The sequence below is a fragment of the Parus major genome, chromosome 19, assembly GCF_001522545.3.
Source record: "Parus major isolate Abel chromosome 19, Parus_major1.1, whole genome shotgun sequence".
Lineage (NCBI taxonomy): Eukaryota > Metazoa > Chordata > Aves > Passeriformes > Paridae > Parus > Parus major.
Window position 1 is genome coordinate 1958209 of NC_031787.1, and position 20995 is coordinate 1979203.

At 42.5% G+C, this 20995-nt stretch overlaps 1 protein-coding gene across 6 annotated transcripts in view; it reads left to right on the forward strand.

Moving 5' to 3' along the window:
- Positions 1 to 20995, forward strand: part of CASTOR2 (cytosolic arginine sensor for mTORC1 subunit 2) — a 78576-nt gene that overhangs the window by 32692 nt on the left and 24889 nt on the right. For 2 of the 6 annotated variants that reach the window (XM_015646551.2, XM_015646554.3), the window contains 2 exons: positions 4685 to 4755; positions 20639 to 20683. In XM_015646551.2, coding sequence (XP_015502037.1) covers positions 4685 to 4755; positions 20639 to 20683 — 116 coding nt within the window. The other 4 variants (XM_015646553.3, XM_033518949.1, XM_015646552.2 and 1 more) reach the window with 3 other exon arrangements.

The following is a 20995-nucleotide window of genomic DNA, read 5'->3' on the forward strand; positions in this document are numbered from 1 at the left end:
CTGTTTCCAAAGAATGTGTTTAGGGACTCTGTTGGTTACTGAAGCATCTCTTCTTCCCTTTTCTCATTCTCCCCTTCTCTGTGGTAATGCAGTAAGACATAAAATTAAATGGGGATTAGAATTTCATGAGAAGTGGTATTTTAAGTGGAGCTGCACTTGATTCATTTATGCTTTAAAGAAAAGAGCATAAGGCAAGGGAAAAACTGCTAGTTAAAGTATTAAAATCTGCCAGGGGCATGGTATTTCCTTTAACTTCCAAAACACCTATTGAGTCAAAGATGGGTGGAAATAGATGTTGTCTGTTCCCTCAGGGTTTCACTTGGAGCTATCTGAGTTTCATACCACCTCTGTGTATGTAAAGGTTGTCCAAGCATTATAAATGCATTGGTTTGGTTCCCATAGACTTGAAATGCCTCTAAAACAAAAGCTCACCACTGCCATTTAGGTGCTTTTTAGTTTGGCTAAGATGACAGCTAATACTGATTTCTGGTAGTTGGAACTGTAAACTGTTACTAAAATGCTGCCTTTTTCCTGATACAGTTCTGTCATGCCCCCCTTCCCCAGCACAATTCATCTTGTGTCGTGGTTAGAAAGACAGACGTCTGCTAAGGAAGGCAGGAACTTCCCTTTGAATGGGGAATATGACCTCCTTCCCTCCAAATTATTATAACTTGGAAATTGATGGGCTTTCAGGCAAAGATGTGGGAAAAGGAATAACAGTTCCTTACTGGCATGTGTGTGTATAACAAGGCAAACGACAGCAATGGCAGCAACAACAAACAAAAAACCCAAATAACAAACAAAACAAACCCCAGAAAACCCAATAAAGTCTCTTTAAGCCCCTTCCCCTCTCTGCAGTTCTGGGCACGGCCGGCAGGGACACTCCTGCATACACTGATAAATTTGAGTTGAGAATTCCTGTGGTACCTCACAGGCAGAGTTAAGCGACATTTCTTAGAGTTTGTGAGAATAACAGAAGGTGAATGACTTGGTGAATGACTTCTCCTCTGTTTCCTGTCTCCAACAGTTAGTGCTTTTCAGCACAAATGCAGCTAGTTCCATCAGCAGTCTGACACCTGAATTTTTTGTTCATAATGAATCTAGAAAGTTCAAATCCTATTTAGGGAAGTAATATCTAAGTGAATGTATTTATTTCTTCTCATTTCTCTCTTCCTCCAGCCTTCTCTCCTGCCTTGCTGTGTTCTCTACTTACACAGATGATAGAAATTAGTTTTCCAAGGTGGGAACAGGCCAGCACTATGCTGTGCCACTCCTAAGAGTTCCTGAAGAGGAAGGTGGGGTCTGTTGTGGCACACCTAATGCTCCAGTGGCAGTGTTTGTAGTGTGTGTGATGTGTGTGAGCCAGCCCTGTGCTCCAGAGCACACATAAAGGAGCTGTTGGGGCAGGACTTGGTCTGTACTGAACTTTCAAATGACCCACAGCAGTATTCCCAGGAACCTGTGCTCTGTGTGCAACCCAGAGCAAATAGAAGTCACATTTATGCCAGCATTACCACTCTTGTGATCTCAGCAGACCAATTGTCTGGATGAGACACTTGTGGTGTGGACCTGCAAGCACAGCCAACCCCTCCACTTCCCTGCTCACTTCTCCCATGGAGCCTGGAGTTCTGCTTGCAAACTGCAATGATGCTGTTGCTGCATCCCATAGGCACTTCCCTGCTCTTGCAAGCTTGAGTATTTCTTCCATACACAGTGTAAGTTTTGCAGTTTCAAGGATCTCATCTAATAATAGGTTGGTCTACATTTGTGGCACTGCCAGAAAAAGGCATATGTTGTCAGGCAGTCAAAGTCAGCAGCAGTGCTTAAGTGGAAATGTGCTTAAACATTGAGAAGGCAGAAATCCAAAATAATCCATCCAAGATTTGGCTATTAGGAAACTAAAAATACTGTCTTCCTACATATATGGTTTCCACATGTACTCAGAGAAATACCATTTCCCTGATATCTCAAAATTATTAAAGGGCAATTCTTTTCCTGTCTTGGCTTTGGTGCAATAATAGAAGATGCTGTTGGCATTCAGCTTATCGAAGACTGGTTTAAGAGGAAATTGAAATTATTGAAATAACTTGAATGGAAGAGGCATGTGTAGTGTAATGTGGGAGAGAGAGATGACACTGAGTTCCTTTTTCCTATCACACTTTTTCCTAAGGTTTGCAATTCCAATTTTTCATGTTTAGATTTCCTCTGGGAAAAGAATGCATCACTGGCTTGAACTAAGTGAATGTATACCACAAGAACCACTGGTTTCTCTGTGCTGGTGAAAGACTTCACTTTTAAAATCAGATGTCTCTGTGGTCCTGACCTTTTACAGAACTGCTCTGAGTTGAGGATTGGGCTTTGAGATGATATCTGGAGATACGAGGTTTTGACATGAGTTCTGAGGCAGCAATTACGGGATTTCATGTGTATATATCCCTTAAACATCAGCACACATTCAGATGTGTGCCCAGAAACTGGCATCTGTCACAATCATTCTTCTGCTGGGGTCAGTGTGTGAGCACAGATACATATTACTGTTCTAGTAAAAAATTCTTCCATAAATGCCATTGCAGATCAGCAAAGGTTAGGTTTTTAATATTAATGTTTGTTCCTTTAGGACCTCTGGTTTCTCCCTAGTCAGCATGCATGTGACTCGGTCAGGCAGTAGTAGCAAAAAGTTTTATTTCAATGACTTCTTTAGGGAATTCATCCACTGTAACCAATATTTCTGCCTCCTGGAACCCACCTAAAGCAGCATCCCAAAATTTCTTTTTTCCCAGCCTGTATTAGCCCTTGCACTGGTAGCAGTCTCATGCATTTTAGAAGTGACAGTAAAAAATTGAGCTGCTGCTATTTTCTGCTTCTTTTGGCACTATTCCTGGAGAGAGTTGAGTTGGTAAATGTGGCTGTCACAGCAGCTATTACCAATGACACAAAATAATTAAGTTGTGGTTTCTATTGTGGTGGGGCCATGTCTGTATTTTATAATGATATGTCTGTGCTAGGAAGGAGTGTTATGCTTGATTGTTGTGATGGATGCTTCCAGAAAAACAGGACAGGTCTCTAAAGGCAGGTTGTCGAATACATTCCATGTACATGAAATCCTCTTGGTTACATGGCAGACCACTAATTGAACTGTGTGTTGTTTCCCCTCAGTTTTCTGATGAGGTGACGAGGAGGGCAGCATCCATCTCATTTTTCTCCCTGTTGCTTTTGGAAAGGACAGCTGCTATGTTTGTTCTTTTCTGCCAGCCAAAAGAACATTGGAGCTAGATTTTCTTATGATTCTTTATGGTGAATGCTTTCATTTTTTGATACCTTGAGCCACCAGTATGGGGTTCCAGACTTTCAGAAGTCTTGAGGACTTTAGGACACAGATGCTCAGCAGTGCTGAGAAGCCCTGGTAGTCCCTGGTTCTTGAATCCTGCTGAACTGTGCTTCATGCAGAAATTACACTGAAGATGCTGTGAAATTTGGGGGCCTTGAGAGCAATCTCTCTTTTCCCAGTATTTTCTGTAGTTGTCTCAAGTAAATGTGAGAGTATGGTAGTGTAACTACTAACAGCTAGTGAAATCCTGCTCTTTGCTTCTTAGAGACACATGCTCTTCCTGCTGCACCCAATTTAGAGGGAAAAGTTTCTCCTGCTCTTAAGCAACAAACACAGTCAGTCCATGTGCTCTGGCATTCTCCTGGAGGGGCTGGGAGGGTGCTGGCCAGCACTGTGCTGATGCTCTGCTGAAGGTGAGCATGAGCTTGCAAAATGTCATGTTAACCTTCCTGCCACTGCTGGGGACCAGCTAGGTAGAAGCTGGGTTTTTTTCAGTAGCTGTTCAGTACATATGTTGGTGTGTCAGGGGGAAAAAAAAACCTTTTCAACTATATGTGGTCTTAAGCCTTAAGGCTGAAGTTTTTATTGTTTGTGTGTTTGCAGTGGAAGGGAATGGGACTCCATGTCACACTTGATTTGTATCTCCTGTTAGAGGTGTCATTGTTAAATGGTGAGCAAGCTGGGGGTGCTGCACTGCAGAAGATGGAGCAGAGCAGAGGCCACAGGGGATCAGGAGGGGGAGAGCCCAGCCTTGTGTCCATTGTCTTGGTGGCTGCTGCCATTCTTCTTCACCAGGAGCACCCCAGGAAGGGGGAAGGACCAGCACAGGAAACTGGGATGCTGTCTGCTGATGGCAAAAGCCTCTGAAGGAGCAAGAGATACTGGGGCTGGGTTGAGAGGTTAGATGCCAAACCTTGATAAGACAAGAAACTTCATTGTGCAAAAAGGTGCATGTGTGAACCATGGAAATGCTTTTGGATGGTGCTGGAGTGAGCAGTCAGTGAGCAAAGTTTTTTGCCCTGTGTCAGTGCACCACAGCAGGTCCTGGATGTGATGGGAAGCCTTAAGGGATATGGTAATTAAGAAAAGTAACTAAAAACTAAGTAATAAAAATAATAGGAGTTTTAACAGCTTCATTGTCCATAGGCAGGCATCAGGGAATATGGGTCACACAGTATGAGCTAGCCAGAAATAAAATCCAGGTCTGTTAATGCCTCAGGCCTCTCCATAAACATCAGACTGTGACTCCTTCCTTCAGCACAGCTTGGCTGGGAAAGGACTCCCATTTTAGGTGGAAGAAGAGGCTCTGCTCAGTGCAGGTGCTAATCATGTTCTCCTGCTGTTTGCCTTTGCCAGGTGCAAGTTCTTCAGCCTCACAGAAACCCCTGAGGACTACACCATCATTGTGGATGAAGAGGGCTTCCTAGGTAAGTGTCAGCATGTGCCACTTTGGTATCCAGCTTTTGGGGATGGACGAGGAAATTGTGTCATCTCACTGAGCCTGTAAACCAAAATGTTTGTAAAACAAGTCTGTTTGTCAGTGCTGGTAGTACAGCTCTGAAGTGTGCTTTGATCACTTAAGCACACTGTCTCTGCTGCCATGCTGTACAAGGCAATTCAGACATGGAATATGAATATATTTGAATGCTGGGAGAGGATCACACACAAGTCTTAAAAAGTAGTTTAAGCAGTTTTGAAAAAAGCAAAACCATCTGTGTATGAATGCATTAAAATGATCTGGCCTGTGTCCCTAAACCTCCATGAGTACACCACATCTTGCATTTCCAGCTTCTGTCAACCTCTGTGTTTGAAAGGAGCACTTGAAGATGAATAGTTTGTGTCATCCCTACAGCCAGCACAATGCTGTGGAATTGTGACTCAGCTCCTTTGGCTCATTGCTGTAAGCTGTGATTTATTCCCCTTTCTTACACCCAGCTCTCCCTGTACCAAGTGTGACATCTTTGCCTGGGGTGGCTGAAAGGGTCCAAGGTGGAGTTGACTGTGTGTCACAAAAGGTGGCTGGCATGTGCTTGAGAGCTGTAGATTCTTGGCATTGTGCAAGAGCTGATGTCAAGAATGGTTTGGATTTGTAGGTGGAAATAGTTTGTAATAACCTTTATCATGTGTGGAGGTTTTGTTTCTAACAGTGATATTGAGGTGGGGGAATGAGGAAGCTGTTATTATTTCTGTTTAGTTGCTCTTTCTGTATTTGGGATTAAAAGTCTACATATTTTGAGGTCAGAGAAAGATCACCTTCCAGGCAGAGCATGGGAAGGAGGGAGCATGCTAAGGCCATGCTCTGCTCCAGTGTGGTGTGGAAGCCAGGTGCAAAACCCAGCCTGAGTTTTAGCATCACAGAGCTGCTGGCTTTATCACCTTTTCTGTGCTTTCCCTTGTGAGTGGTGATCTGCTGGTGAGACCTGCATACACCACATCCTGCTGACTCTCCTACCACACCCCCCATACCCTTGGGGTTTGTGTCCAGCCCATGTTCTTCTTTCTGAGCTGTTGCCACCACAGGCAAAGCTTCATCTCAGGGTTAGCCCTCTGTGCAGTTTCATCTCTGCTCCTCAATTCAGTGTGGTGGAAGTTTTTCATAGTCTGGCAAGTCCAGGAGAAGTTACAGTCTAGCTAGAAATGTCTAAGCTAGAGAAAGTTCACTTTTCCATTGTATAGCCTGTAATCAGCTCATGGGCTTGAACCCATGAATCAAAATCTCTGAGTTGCAGCATCCCACCTTCTTGCAAAACAGCACCAATTATGTCTGCCTGGAGTGCATCAGCTGCCTCTTGTCCTGAGTACTGAAGTGCCAAATTCAGCTCAAGAATTACAGGGTAAAATTGAACCTTTGATGAGCAGTTTGGATAGCAAGTCCAACAGTAAATTACTTCCTTTTTCTTTCCAGGTAACTTTTTTCTTGCAGTGCTTGACAAACTCAATGTAAGTCTCTGAAGGACAGGTTTTTCTGTGTGGAGAATGAGAACCTTTCTTTCTCAGGCACCTGTATGAATTTTTAATGCAGCAGCAATGAGAAGGTTGTCCTGTTAGCTGGCATCTTCCATGTTAACCAGGTCCTTTTTCCTGCACATTACAAATACTGATGATGGGCAAGGAACAGGCTGGAGAAATCCGGGCACTTTCATCAATTCTGGAGGTTAACACTTAAAACATACTGATGTGCAGAAATCATTCTTAACTGTTTTGTCAAAAAATAATCCCTAGGCTTGTTCCACTGAGGGCAGTGAGTTGGGCTGGTAAAGAAGTCATTATTTCTTCTCCCCAGAAAATGTCCACAGTGCAAATCTGTAACCTGCTTAAGTATTCATCGTGCTGAAAGGGAACAGCTACAGCCTAAATCTTGGCTTTAATTCCCTGGTGGTGAGGTGGGGATTATATTTGCACAGAACCTTGTTTGTTCCAGTGACTGTTTCTTGGGCTTTGGCCTGCTAAGAAGGAAGAATTTAATTCAGCAAATAACACAGGGAACTGTGCACAGAAAGCTCTTTTCCTGGCTGATACTGAAATGAACTAGCAGGAAAAGTTTGGCCATGGGGCCCCCTGCATGAAGACAAATGTCTCACTAACAGGGTGCTTGGATAGCCATGGATGGTCCTGGCATTTATCCCCCTGCTGCACAGCCAGCACATGGCAGAAAGGTGGAGTGGCTGCTACTCCCTGAATATTTGTTGGGCTGGTTTGCTTTTTTCCCCAAAGTTTGGCTGAAAGCAGGAGCTGTTTGTGCATGTGCAGATGTGCCATATCCCCCATGTGCTCTGCATAGTCTGGTCCTTCTTCAGAGAGCTGCAAGGACAGACTCACTGTCCCTGGGCATGACCAGAGATTCCAGCCTGTGGTCTTGCTGCTCCCAGTGGTCACTGTTCATCAAAGGTTTTAGCTTTTACACACTGAAAGGAAACACCTGCAATCACACCTGGAGGTAGTCATCATCTTAGAAACGCAGTTCACTGTGTTATCTGGGAATATTCACTGGGAATATCTGCATAAATGGGGCCTGGGACAGTCTGTCACCCAGATGAAGCTGTCCTGAAGATGGATTATTGTAAAGGAACATGTTGCTAGCATTTTCAAGGTGAGGTTACTGGCTTCCCAACCTTGGCACTTGGTTGGTGTCCCTTGTGTGCACTCTTTCATGTATGCATAAAGTTTGAAGATATTGGAGAAGGGAAAAAGAAAAAAAAGAAGTGTTAGGGTCAAGTGAATCACTGTGATTTTCAAACTGGTAAATGTGCATATTCTAGGTTCAGGGAAATTTGGGGTGAGGGAAACACCCATCATCTTCATGTGCTCTGGTTCTTCTTTCTCCTAGAACTGGTAATCTGATTAGCCCATTTCATGTGGATAATTGCAGTCAGCAGACCTTACATCCTGGCTGGTCTCTTCTGGGTCAGAACCAGAGAGGAAAAGCTATTTCATTTCAGTTCAGAAGCAGCAGTGAGAAATGTCCTTCTGAGGTGCAGATACACTGTGTTAGCACACAGAGCAAAACTCTTGGTCTCCTCACACTGAGGTTGATCTGCAAGATGGGCATTAGAGTCCTTCCTTAAACCTTCTTTGGCTGCCTCATATGGCTAGTAATTTCTCTAAGGCCAGAAATCCATTTGTTGACACATTTTTAGGAGGAGATTCTTAATCTCAGCTCATACTTCACTGTAGTCCAGTACATGAAAAATAATGGAACTATCTGAAAAATCTCAGCTAGTTACCATGGCAGAAAAAATTTCATTCTAATAAGAAATGTATTTTTAAAAAAAAAATCTTGCTGGCAGTGCTTTATTTTGATAACCATCATCATCAGACAACCCTGTCTAACCTTGGATTCAGAACCATCACATACTTTAGTACCACACTGAGTTCCTGTTTCAATAACATCAAAATGGTAAATTGCTTTCAGTGTCCTCTCTCTTTTCCTGTACATATACTGGGTGAGAAAACAGCTTATTTATAAGTCCAAGCACAGAACCCATCCAGCTAGGAGCTTTATTTAAAGATACAGAGGGAAGCAAACTAGAAGTTGCATCTGGTTTTCTGAGTATTCCTTCTATAACTATTTTTTCTTTAATTTTTAATTGCCCACTGACTAGGCCTTTGTATCTGAGGCACAGTGGCATAAGTTGCTTGCTGACATTTTTAGTGCTGGATTCCTCCCCCGGATGGCCAGGAGAGCCTGTGGTTGCTAGGCAGAACATGTTTTTCTCTACTAAACACTTGTACAATCACTCTCTTCTGATCTCTGTATTGGGTAGACTATGCTTTGTCTGGGGTTTTTAGGTTTTTAAGTAATGTGGTATTAATGACCTCAATTCAAATTAAAATGTGGGGATTTGAGTATTGCCTTATTATAAATATGTGCTTGGTTGGGGAGGCTTTTCCTGCAATATATCTCTGCTGATACAGATCAATAAACATTTTGGGGGTCTGTGATTACATGGGATTTCTGCTCTCTCCCAGGAAGCAGTAGGGTTTGGTGGTTTCAGCTTTTGGCAGAAGGGAGGAAAATGAGAAATATTCCAAGGTCTGCTGTGCATCACATAGGGAAAGGAGCACTTTGTCTTCTTCTTAGAGCTTGTATGTGAGTGGGTTTGCAAATTTTGACAGCATATATTATTCCTTATGTTTGTAACCTGCCACATAAAGTCTTTTGGTTCAGTTTCTCTGCTCACTCCTATTTAAAGAAGTACTGCATAAATAATACATATTTTTTGCTGGTTCCTCCAGCAGATGGGTGTGTATTGATATCTATTTTTGTTTCACAGCCTGTGGTGAGAAAGCCAAGACTCCTCTTCCTGAACCACTTGACTGGCCATGATTTCTTCCTTTAAATTTATTACATCTTGTCCGCTTCCTAGTACTTTCCAAAGCCCAAGATAAATGAGCAGATAGATACTAGGGCTCATTTTTATCAACACCTCTCATAAATGCAGGACCTACAGAGCTTTCCTGACTGAAACAATGGAACAGTTCATTGAAATTTTAGGTTGCTCTCTACCATCAGGATGCAGCTCCACAGAAAGGTACCAGCCCTCCTTATTTTTTTCTTCACTAGAGATCATTTGACCGTCTGCTTGTTCTTCCACTGGTGCATTTCTGGTTTTTTCTCAAGGGTGGGCTTAAGGGGAGAGAGTGGCTTGCTTTGTTTGTGCTGGAGCTGGCTGCAGTCTGCCAGCTCTGAGGAGACACACCAGGGTGCTAAATGTGCCAGGAAGGGCCGAGGCTGAACACATGCTCTAAGACCTTTTGAAACATTTATATATTGTAAGTGCTGGTAAGACTGTGATTTCTCATCTTTCCCTGTTTTAAGTGAATTTTTTATTGAGGAACCTTGTGAAACGTGGGTCCAAGTGCTGTTTTCCCCTGAGAAATGAAGCACCAGGAAAGCTGAGGGATCAGTGGTACAAGCAGCAAAATTAATCCCTTTTCCCATGGCTGAAAACATTCAACCATCAGTTCCAATCTTTGCTAGTTGTCAGCTTTTGGAGATTGAATCTGGTTTTAATTTTCCAGGTTTGCTCGTTATTAGTGGTGTGCTATCCTGTGAAGAGGAAGAAAGAGAGCAGCCTGATTTCCTGAAAACTGACCAGAGCCTAAACTGGATTTGTCTTCCCAACCCAGCTCTCCAGTGAGAGTGGACATAATGATTATTTTTGGAATCTGTCTTACCATGTTCCACATTTTTAGCCAAACATAATAATGGTGCTTTGTTTCTGGAGTGTATTCATACTTCCTCTCTTATGAGACCTCTGTGAGGTAAGAATTATTTTCTCCCACATATGAGGAAACTGATAAAAAGGAGATCAAATTACTTGTTTCAGATCACATACGTACTTTGTAGGACAAATCAGATTTTGCCTTAACTGGAAGCCCAAACTGACATCTACTTACCTGCACTTCAAAATCAGACTTTATTTACCACTGTATTGCAAAAACCTGAATATCAGTTCTAAGAAACTACTGTGGAACCTGGAGGGTTTTCATTTCCTCATGACCCTCCAGGTCATCCACAGTGAGTCCCTCATCCCTCTGTGTCCCTGGCCAGCTGGGATTTGTGTTGACACATTATAACAGCTTTTGTGTATAGACTCGACTTTCTTGTGCAATACCTTTTATTGCTGGCTCAGTGTCTGGCCTGGCAAGAACTTTGTCTCTTTCTCTTAAATTCAGACTTTGGTATTAGTCTGAGTTTTTGTTTCTTGCAACAGAAATCACACATAGAGGCCACCAGAAACAGATTTTCTAGGTGAGCATGTTTGTGCATTTCACAGACTGCACCAATCTCATTGGAAATGCACTTTGTTTTGTTTAATTCTTAAAAAGTCAGTGTAAAAGTATAACCAGCTTAGTTTTTAGATTGCTGACAAAGTTTCAAGTTGCAAGGATTGTAAGAGGAGAAGTAATTGAAATGAGATGAAAGCAGGGATTTCTGTATAAGCATTTCCTTCTGTCAGTTCTTGATTGCACTCTCATAGACACTTTGTAATGGAGCTCTTTCCTTAGGAGGTGCTGCTGCTTTTAGTGGAGAGAAGGCAGATTTCTGATACATGGATTTGCAAGTTCAGCATCAGCCCCTCAAGAAGGACCAGTGTTTGTTATCCTATGGCCTGATTGAAAACGATAGTTGCATGTCCTAGTTAAATATTGAATCCCTTGGAAAGCAGAGGGGATGCTTGTCAGAGTCAGGATTTCAGAGCTGGGCTATGTGTTTGTACAGCTTTATTTAATTCCAAGTTACCCTTGGGTTATTTAATTTCCTGACAGCTGCAAAAACAGTGTTCTCAGATAACAATGGTTTCTAATTAGGCAATGTGCCTAAAGTGGTAGAATGTTTTATTTTGACCATGACACTGATGTTTTGCATGCAGCCTGGGGATGAGAAAGTCAAGCAAGTTGGACTTTCAGCTTCCTTTGGTAGAGCTGTGTCTCTCTTGTGATTCCCCAGTGAATAATGCTGAAGGCATGCCCTCTCCTCTGCCCCTAGCTTCAAACACCTCTCATTGTTTTGGACAGTGTCATCAGTAAATCTTCCTTGCAGCTGGAAACACCTTCTAGAAATATGTTTTATCAGCACAGCAGGACTAACATGACTTGAATAGCTGAGGCTACAGAGCATTCCAGGGTGAAGAAAACAGGTGAGATTTACCTGTAACTGAGGATTGTAGCTTCTTGGGCATTCTGTTACACTGCATAGCTGCCCAGATATTGCTTTTATGGCTCATACACTTAGTACAAAATCAGGTAGTGATAGAAATAAACATACAAGTCAACTATTCTTCTAAATAATTTGTTCAATTATTTTTCATCCTTCATTCACTCATTTATTATCATTTATTCATTTTAGAAAGGGTGTTAGCATCAGGTTATCTAAATTAGATCCTGACATGATCTGTGCTTGTGGAAGGTTTATGCTTTGGGCTGTATGAATTGATGATCTCTAAATTCCCTCCTGTGACAGCAAAAAGTGGCTGTTGGGAGGTCTGTCACCTCCTTTAATTCTTAGACATCCCTTGAAGTCTTGAATCTAAAAGAAAATAAGCAATTTTGTTCTGCTGTTTTGCTCTCTAAACTAGGACACCAGGTTATCCTGCAAAGGTTCCTCCATTGAGAATTGACTATTTATTGTTACTTTTCTTGAAAGTCCAGTCTTCTAAGAGAAATTCTGCTCTTTGATGAGCTGTTTCACAGTGTATCTTCCCTTAAAATCCTATCTCTGATGGCTGTATTACAGCTACAGTACTCTTAACAGAAAAAATCCAGTTGATTTTCTTGTGATAGAGAAGAATAAAATTCTAAAATAAGAACACTTCATGCCCAGAAGACAAATCAAAATAATTACAATATGTTTGGGTTGATACCTCCCTCTCTCTTTCCCCCTCCCTCTCTCTATGAATGTGTTTATGAGTTTGAATCATATAGTATTTAAATCCTAAATCCTGACTAGAATCAAAGTTGGGTGTAAGATGCAACATGCTTCTTCAGAGATGAAATTAGCTTCCTTTAGAGTAGCATAAAAACTTATTTTCCTTCATAATCCTCCAAGATTTCTGCAGACCATCGAGGCACAGTGGTAAACATGTTCCCAGGTTTGCTTGGCCATTTTTCTTTTTGGGTTGCTCTCTCTGGGATTTCCATCACAGTGTTCTACTAAAACATTCTCATGTTTATCAGCAAAATTCACCAACTCCTCTTCAGTTCCAACTTCCCTACTTTCACATTTATTGAATTTTCTCACTTGGGAAGAACTGTATCTCCACAGTCACAGTCTGCATTTATTGTTTGAGTGGGTTTTGGTGTACATGAAATTGAAGAGGTTGATAAAATGTGAGAGGTGACTTTTAAGGACTGGCAGTGTCAGCAGCACTGGCATTGTGGCTAACAAGCCCTTGGAGGGTCCCCAGAAACCTGATTTCTTTATTTTTGTGTCTTTCACATTGCTGAGCAGATTGCAAGCACTAAGTAACTGTTAATCTCTAGAGCCCTGCTAAAGTAACTGTATCTGCAAGGTATTTATTTCACAGTTGTTTTTCTCTTCTGCTTCCCTGGGCTTGGGTAAGGTGTTTATTTACTGAAACACTTTGAGCTGAACTTGTATAATTAGGAGATGCCTATGTGCATATATATATATATAGATATAGATATATTTATAAATCCTGTGTATGTTGGTGTATATACACCTATATTTGTATTTACTTATTTATTCAGGAATACAGAGGAGGTTTAAGAGAAAGCATTTTTAGCTCTCCTTTTTCAGAAACCTGTCCTTGAACTCTTGCTTAAAACTGAAAAGTATATTAGATTTTCACTTTATCTGCCAGGAGCAAACCAAGTTTTTCTGTAGCTGGTGAGATAAAAAAGCAGCTCACACTCAGGCACTGACATCCAAAAGTGAGGCAGGCCCAGCAGAGCAGGGAATCCTCAGGACTAGATGACAGGTTGTCTCCTGACCTCTTGAGTACTCTTGTACTGCTGAAATCCTCAGGTTTTAATTTTGGTGAATTAGGTGTTTTATTTGTTTCTTTTAAAAAGTTAGAATTGAGCTTATGAAGAAGAAGTGGAATGAGAATTTATGTGGACCATCATGTGGATAAACCTCTGCTGGATGCCTGGTTTTGCATTTTAACCAGTGAACAAAAATAAAGCAGCCTTTTAAACAAGCTCTGTGCTGTTAGCAGCAGACAGGAGTGCCTGCTCTGGTGGATGTTTACCATGGCTTTTCATGCTCTAAACAGAGCAGATATCATTTTTCCCCCAAAATTCATTTTTAGAATTTGTATAAACAAATTCTTGACCTAGATGGGCGCTGCCAACATGCCACAATGTGCCTGGGTTTAGTGGCTTGTATGTACCTTTCTTTACAAGGAACTGTATTTATGTATCCAAGAATCAAGGACAATCCATGAAAGCTCCTCAGATCATCTCAGATCACCACCCATTCAGATGAAAGGAAACCACAAACTGAAACCTGTTTGCTTTCAAAAGTGCAATTTGTGTATCTCATAAACATGAAGTTCAAAGGAACTGCAGAGTCGGTGACGACCCCAAAGAAAAATGCTCTTGAGAGCAGGAGGTTTAATAGCTCTTTGTGGAGTAATGGCTGCATCTTTAAGACATTTACGCCTGCTTAATTTTAAGCATATTGAGCTGGGTTTTAGCAAGCCCCTTGTGCACTGAACATGGATTAAATATCCAAAAGATGAGGACCCCTTCCTGTCCTGCCCCACAGAAGTGAGGGCAGTAGGATGAGGCTGCTCTTCACAGCGAGGAGGAGGAGGGCATGAGCAGATGTCTTCTCCACACAGGAGTGTCCTTGGTTTGACTTGGGTTCTGGGACAAAGGGTGTTGATGCTCTGTTGGCAGTGCAGAACACTGGATTGGGAGCAGAGCTCTTCCATACAGGACACAAGGCATGTGCTGGGGTACTCACTGCAGAGAACTGCAGATATTTAGATGTTTCAGATGGGATTTGTCACTGTCAGTCCTTGCCCAGCTGCTTTAAAAAGTCACTTCAGCTGAGAAGTTTCTGAAGGGACATTTACTAGGAAGAAACCAGCCTGTTCTATAGAGATTTCTGTGCTTGAGATCAGTGGAGTTTTGATCAGTGGGGTTTTGATGACTTTTCTACACTGGGACACTTTTGTTGTCAGTTTTGATTAGTTGGGCTCCTGGCATAGGGTGCAGTCTTTGTCCTTGTTTGAAAATGGAAAGGTGATACTTTGAAGGCACTCAGTGGAAAATTGGGTAAAAGAAAAGAGTTAATTACTGCTTTTCATCTGCTGCTTTATGTGGGTTTGAATTTTTCGGTTTCTTTTTTATTTTCCTGGTCTCTGGTCCATGACTAGATCACCTTGCCTCTGCCACAGCATAAAGAATGATAGTCATGTGGTCCAGGAAGCAAAAATCTTAAAGGCCCTTGTGTGTTTACCAAGTACTTTTTTTCCAAGCAGTTATTGCAGTTCAGATGCAGCTCAGATCTTAGATGTTCCTAGAAAGAAGAAAGGTTTTTTAAAAGAAAGGTTTGAACAAAAATGCAGAAGGTCCTTATTGCCAAGATGAGCAGAAGGCAGAGAGGTTTAATGTGACCAATTTCCCATAAAGAAAAGGGCTTCATTACTGATCTGTGTGTGACTAAGTTCAGTTGCTAAACAGTGACAATAATATAATTTCTACACTGGGTAGATATGCAATAAACTATTGTTTTTCTCCCAGCTTCTTTCTTCAATTCTAACACTTTGGTTACTCATGGATTAAAGAGTAAGATTGATTTAGCCTTTTTTCCTTTGAGGTGAGTGAAACAAGGCAGTTGCTTGTCAATATAAGCCTAATTTGACCTGATCTTCTCCAGTTGGGTGAAATAGTGGAGTAAGAGCTGGAGTTATTGATATACTTCACGTGAGTAGTGCATCCACTGAAAACACATCATGCTTAGCAGGTTGGGAAGCACTTAACAAGGAGAAGGCACTTGTACTCAGAAATGCCAGAGTGAAATTGTGTAGAAAATTCTGTCAACTAATGGTCTGAAAAATATTTTGCCAAGGCTATTTTCTATCCTTACTTCTAATACATCTTATACATTAATAGCCTGAACGACTGGAGAATCACACACATTAATGTCACAGTTCACTGGGACAATTTGTTTTGCAAAGATAATGAACTGTGTCAGCAAAAGTTTAAAGCTTGCTCTAGGTGGGGCTGACAGTTCAGCTTTCTGGTAACTTTGCCAGCATTTCCCAGTAAAATTCCAATGGTCTCTGACTAAATCTCTGAGAGATTTGGTAACCTGGGGGGAGGTTATGCCATCACTTTCTTGAAGTATTTATTATTTTGTTCAAAGCATTCTCAGGAGTAACTTGGAAGGAAATACTGCAAGATATCAACAGTATTTTTTTGAAGACCTCTAGTCCTCTCACACCTTGGCAACAGAGGTGTCTTTGAGTGAGAAGGTACCTTCACCTCATTAAAGTCATTCAGCCCAGGTAGAGGTTTGTGTACCCTAGGGTTTTTCAGCACAGTGTCAGGAATGACATCAAGTCTGGTGGGGTTTTTTTGCAGTCTGTAGTGCAGCTCATGCTGGCAGAGGATGCTGTACCCCTGGTTGTGGGGAGTAGAGATCCTTGGGGGTGTTCAGGAGCAGGGGAGGTTTCTGACCCTGGTGTTACCCTACCTCTGCAGAGAAAGAAGCTGAATAAAGGTATAAATAGTTAATCTGAGATTGTAGGGGACAAATCTGTGATTTGAGATCCAGACAGGCTGCTTGGGTGAGGGGATGGATCCAGTGTCAGGGAGCACAGGGTACAGGGTCAGTGGGGAAGACAAAAAGAGACAAAAAAGAGTAAAAATGGACATAGCAACAAGGAGAATAGGAGGAAATGATGCAGTTTGAGCTGTAGTAGAGGGTGACTGGGGTGGAGAGGTGGGAGGAGGGAAGAGAAGAGGAACAGGCTGGTGGGTGTTGGATTTGTGTGTAAGCAGAAAGTAGCCACCTAGAGCACTTGCTCCTTGCACTGCCCACGAGGGTGCTCAAGGCAGCAAATACCTGCCAGACAACAAAAGGTGTCTCATTCAGATCAACTGAGGGCAGTGGAAAAGGCCAGCTACATTAGCAATGCATGTGGCAGGAGGATGGGCTGGTTCTAAAGCAGCAGAGTGTGCAGCAGGCCATGAAGCCCTGCCAAAACTGCAGTTCTTTAGCAGCTCTCAGTGCCCAAGATGGTAGTTGTACTGGTTTTCCTTCTGAGCAGTTTGTTTAACTATTACTAAAAGTGCCTCTGGTTATTAAAAAACTCAGTTTGCCTGTGCTAATTTAACTCCTCTTGTGGAGCCTCATGAGGGATTCAGTTGCATCACTACAGGCTGCTGCTTTCAGCTCTGTTACAGTGCCCAGAGCTCTGGCACTGGGTGGCACCTGGCTCAGTGGTGAATGTTGCTGGGGCTGCAGACAGCCCTGTCCTTCCCACAAGCAAGCTGGAGACTAAATAAAGCAAATGGCAGGAATAGAAATACTGGTTTCATGATAAATTGGACTGTGTCCCTGCCTGTGACAACCTCTGTTTGGCAGCCTCCCACCTGCAGAGCACTCAATATTGCACCACTTTAAACATTTTCATGTGTAAAATAAATCCTCGATTACGGTGCCAGAGTGGTTGAGTAAAGCAAAGCTGCAGGATGATGATTTGTGAGTTGTCTCAAGGAACCACCGTTTCCAGCACCAGCTGCTAAATGGGTCTTTAACCTTCACTGAGGGGCTCAGGCACATGCATTAGTGCTTCTCTTGGTTTGCAGCATTGCAGGATGAGCTGCTCCCACTGGGGACTGAGCAGTACTGTGGAGCATGATCCCTGACTGATGAGGAATGTATTGCTTTCCAAGCATGGGTAATAGCTCCTAAATTCCAGGCTGTCATGGGGTCTGCAGTAAACTGACCCTGTGGAGAAAATGTACAGGTAATGAATGTCCAGCTATATTGAAAAGAAGGATCACCCTTTTCAGTAAGGGCACATGTATAGGGAAGTTATAAAAGCTTAATAAACAAATAAATAGTTTATTGATGATTAACTCAAGTGCAGATTTATTTTATGTGTTTGTAGGACCATCTATGCCACACTTGGGAGAGACTGGGCCACAACAATCCCATCTTTAGTGTTTTCTTGCTCTCTTCCATCTTTAGGATCACTTGGGGGTTTGGGGAGTGGAGAGTCATCTCTAACTGTGTCTGAGGTAGATTTGTTTACTCTGAGGAAGAGGTCACAAGAGTCTAGTGCAAACACAATGGCTTTGTTCTGAGGGATGCTTCTCTTCTATGCTTGCTTTCATACCATGCTGTCCCATGGCATTTCACAACAGTGGGGCAGAGCTGGAAAAGTTATCTATCCTTTGATTTCTAGGACCCAAGGTTTCGAGGTCCAGTTCTAATTCTTAAAAATCAGAGGTTAGCTGTGTCAAGGCAGCACTTTGGGAACAGAGCTGGGAAGGACAGCCTGAAGGCAAGAGTCTAAGCTGAAGGCACACTGAGGTGTGAGGCTGCTGCTGGGGCTGTGTCATGATCCAGTTTTAAAGTTATTAGAAATGCCTCTGCCCAAACTAAGGTGCAAACAAGACCATATGCCAAGGTCAGTAGTATTTTTATTTCATATTAAATTAATATTTAATATTAAATAAAGGGTTTTATTTAATAGTAAATATGAGAGAAAGAGGAAAAGAGAAGTAGACAAGAGGTGGGGGGGGACACCCAAAACTTCCTTCTCCCCCCCCTCATTTCAGGGGGAGGCTGTGGGCTGTGGTCTCCCCCACCCCAAACCCAGCCAGAGATGATTCTCAGTGCAGCTACTGGGTTTGGCCTCCTTGTGGATTCATTCCTTTCCCTCAGCCTTGTTTGTTTGTCCCTGGACCTGAGATGATTGAACAATAGCATCCCCTTTATCTTATCTAGACACCTTAACTTGCCATCCAAAGTTCCAGTCCAGCATCTTCAAGGAGGCTTCTGTGTTTGTAGCATCTTTATACAGTTTTTGTTATAATGGGCAAAACTCCTTCATAACAATGTTAAAGGCATGAACCATTTCAGTCCCTGACAAGCTGTGTTCCTCTCTGCCCACATATTGAGCAGCATGGAAAGAGAGGGTAAAGCTGGGGAGCAGGGTTAGTCTGCATCACTTTTTAAGCCTCCTTTTCTGGGACATCTAGCATCTCTGTCAGTTCTCTCAGGACCTGTGTTTGTTCTGGAGGTGTCTGTTTTGTTTGTTTGCTTGAGAGCTTGTGCTGAGTTTCTGCTAAGCCCTGTCATGGATAACTTTAGCTTTTGATTGCCTGCAATGTTCAGTGAAGTTCCACTTTGCACTTCTTGGATTATGTTTGCAGAAATGAATTTAAGCTATTCTTGTTTCTACTTATCCTCTTTGCTCTCTTTTGCTTCTCATGCTCTGAAAGCAGCCAGAATGCATTTTTGCTTATATCCATGGTCTCTCTGGATTAGATGGAAATGTAAACTTCTGGGGGCAAGAAACATCTCTTGGAAACCAGTGCAGGGCCCTTTGGAGTACGGCTGTTTCTGCAAGTGATCAGTAAAAATGTAGATTAAAAACTTATGTAGTGCAAGCATTTAAAACCAAACAACTTGTTACATCAATCCACTCTCAGTTGGTGAGGCATGATGAACATTTTGATGTTGCTTTTCTGCTGCTCTTTTTTTTTTATATATATAATTAGCACCTCACCTTCCTCTGCAGGGTTTTCTTTTCCCCATCTGGTATGTCCTGCAGGGTGGGCAGGCAGAAGCCAAGCCACAGGAGTGATTCTGGCTCAAGAATTGGTCCTTCCAGCCATCCTTTGTGATGTGCCTTGTTCTTCCTTGTGGATCTCCAGAAGCTGCAGAAGTGGCTGTGGGGTTGAACCCCACCATCACTGTCAGGGAGGGAACTGGTGGCTCTGACAGAGCAGAAGAGTGACTTTGGTGCCTGTTCCCAGCTGAGCAGGGGTTGATTTGCTGGGCTCCCACTGGGGCCAGCACTGGGCAGCCTAATCCATCAGTGCCCTGTCCTGGCCCCTGTGCTGCAGGGCTTTTGCACCTTTTAAATGGTTACTGCTTTTGCAGAGTTTAAATGAGCACTGCTTGCCTGTTTTCTTTCATACAGACCAATCTGAAAAGCCTTTTAACTGGGGTTATTTTCCATTATAGAATGGTTTGGGTTGGAAGGAAGAGATCATCTTGTTCCTCTGTTTCTCTCTCTTTCTAAACATTTGCACTTCTGTTGATGAGGATTTGCAGTAATGCAGATACCTCTTGATGCATTCCAGGATAGAATAAACACTCTGTGGGAGAAGTTCTTTGCTTATAAATAATCATTTATTCCCCCTAATTTGAATGGAAAGCAACATTTTACTTATCTTTTAAAACTGTCAGCTTAATTCTGTGTTTGTTAGCAGTGTAAACTCTTATCTCTGGAGCATTCTGGGCAATTTGTAGAAAAGTTAACACATATTGTGCTCAGCACAAGGAGGCAAGGGCCACAAGGTTGATGAAATGTCAGCTCTCCTTACCTAGCCCAGGTAGATTTTTGGCATACCTAAACCTGCAGGTGATGTTAATGCAGTCTGAGAGATGTTTCTAGCAGTTTGCACCATGGGTTGTGCAATACATGTAATCAATAGGCTGTTAAAGAAGCTGCAGGTTCCCTCTTGCTGGGTGATTTCAGATAATGCATTAAGTACAGTTGGGAATGATAGGGCTAACTGCCATAGACTGGCTGTATTTTACCTGAAGATCTTTCAGCTGTGGGGTTTTTTTTTGTTTGCATGGTGTATATTAGAAATGTACACAGCTCCCATCACCCAGCAGGGACAGCAGTGCACTGTGTGAGTGTAGGAGGCAGGTGGTTATGCCCTGCAGATCCTGTTTGAAAAGCCAGGCAGGAATTAGGAGCAGGGCACAGTCTTTTAGATGGAGAACTGGAATCCAGTGAGATGCTTTGCAAGATGATCTGTGGCAGACACTGGTCCCAGCCCCCAAAGCTGGTATTCTCAAATGGAGCTCCTCTTTGCTGGAGGTTGTTTAAAAATACATGTCAGTGAAACAGAGCTCACAGGCCTCCTTGGCTGAGGGCCCATAGCTAATCACTAGAGATTTCACATTGAAGTCTTTCAGAGTGTCTGTTTGATTAATGGTTCATATTTTGCTGATCTGAGCCTTTTTATTTTATTCTTCAATTTAATACATATTACTTACATGAGTTAATATGTTTTAATTCCATCTTAAATCCAGTGGAACAATCTTTACAGTGGAGTTGGCTTTTTTTTTTTGCACAGCAGCAGCAGCATGTTTGCAGAGGCTCGTGCTTGGACATGCAGCTGGTTAGTAGGATTCTTCACAATCCCGTTGTATGCACTTCCCTGGAAGTCTCTTAAAAGTAAGAAACCAAAGAACTCAGAAACACCATGGAACTGAACCTCAGTGCATTATGCCTCAAGGCTATGAGGGATAACCCTGCTGCTCTCCCAGGAGAGAGGTTTGGTATGTCAGGCTGTCACAAAGGTATGTGCAGAGAGGCTGGGTGGGAATGGGAATGCATGTTTGGGTCCACTGAGATGACCTTGCAAAGTCCAGCCGGTTTCCCTTGGCCTAAATTCGAGTACGTTAGAGCAAAATCTGATTTTTACAAGTTC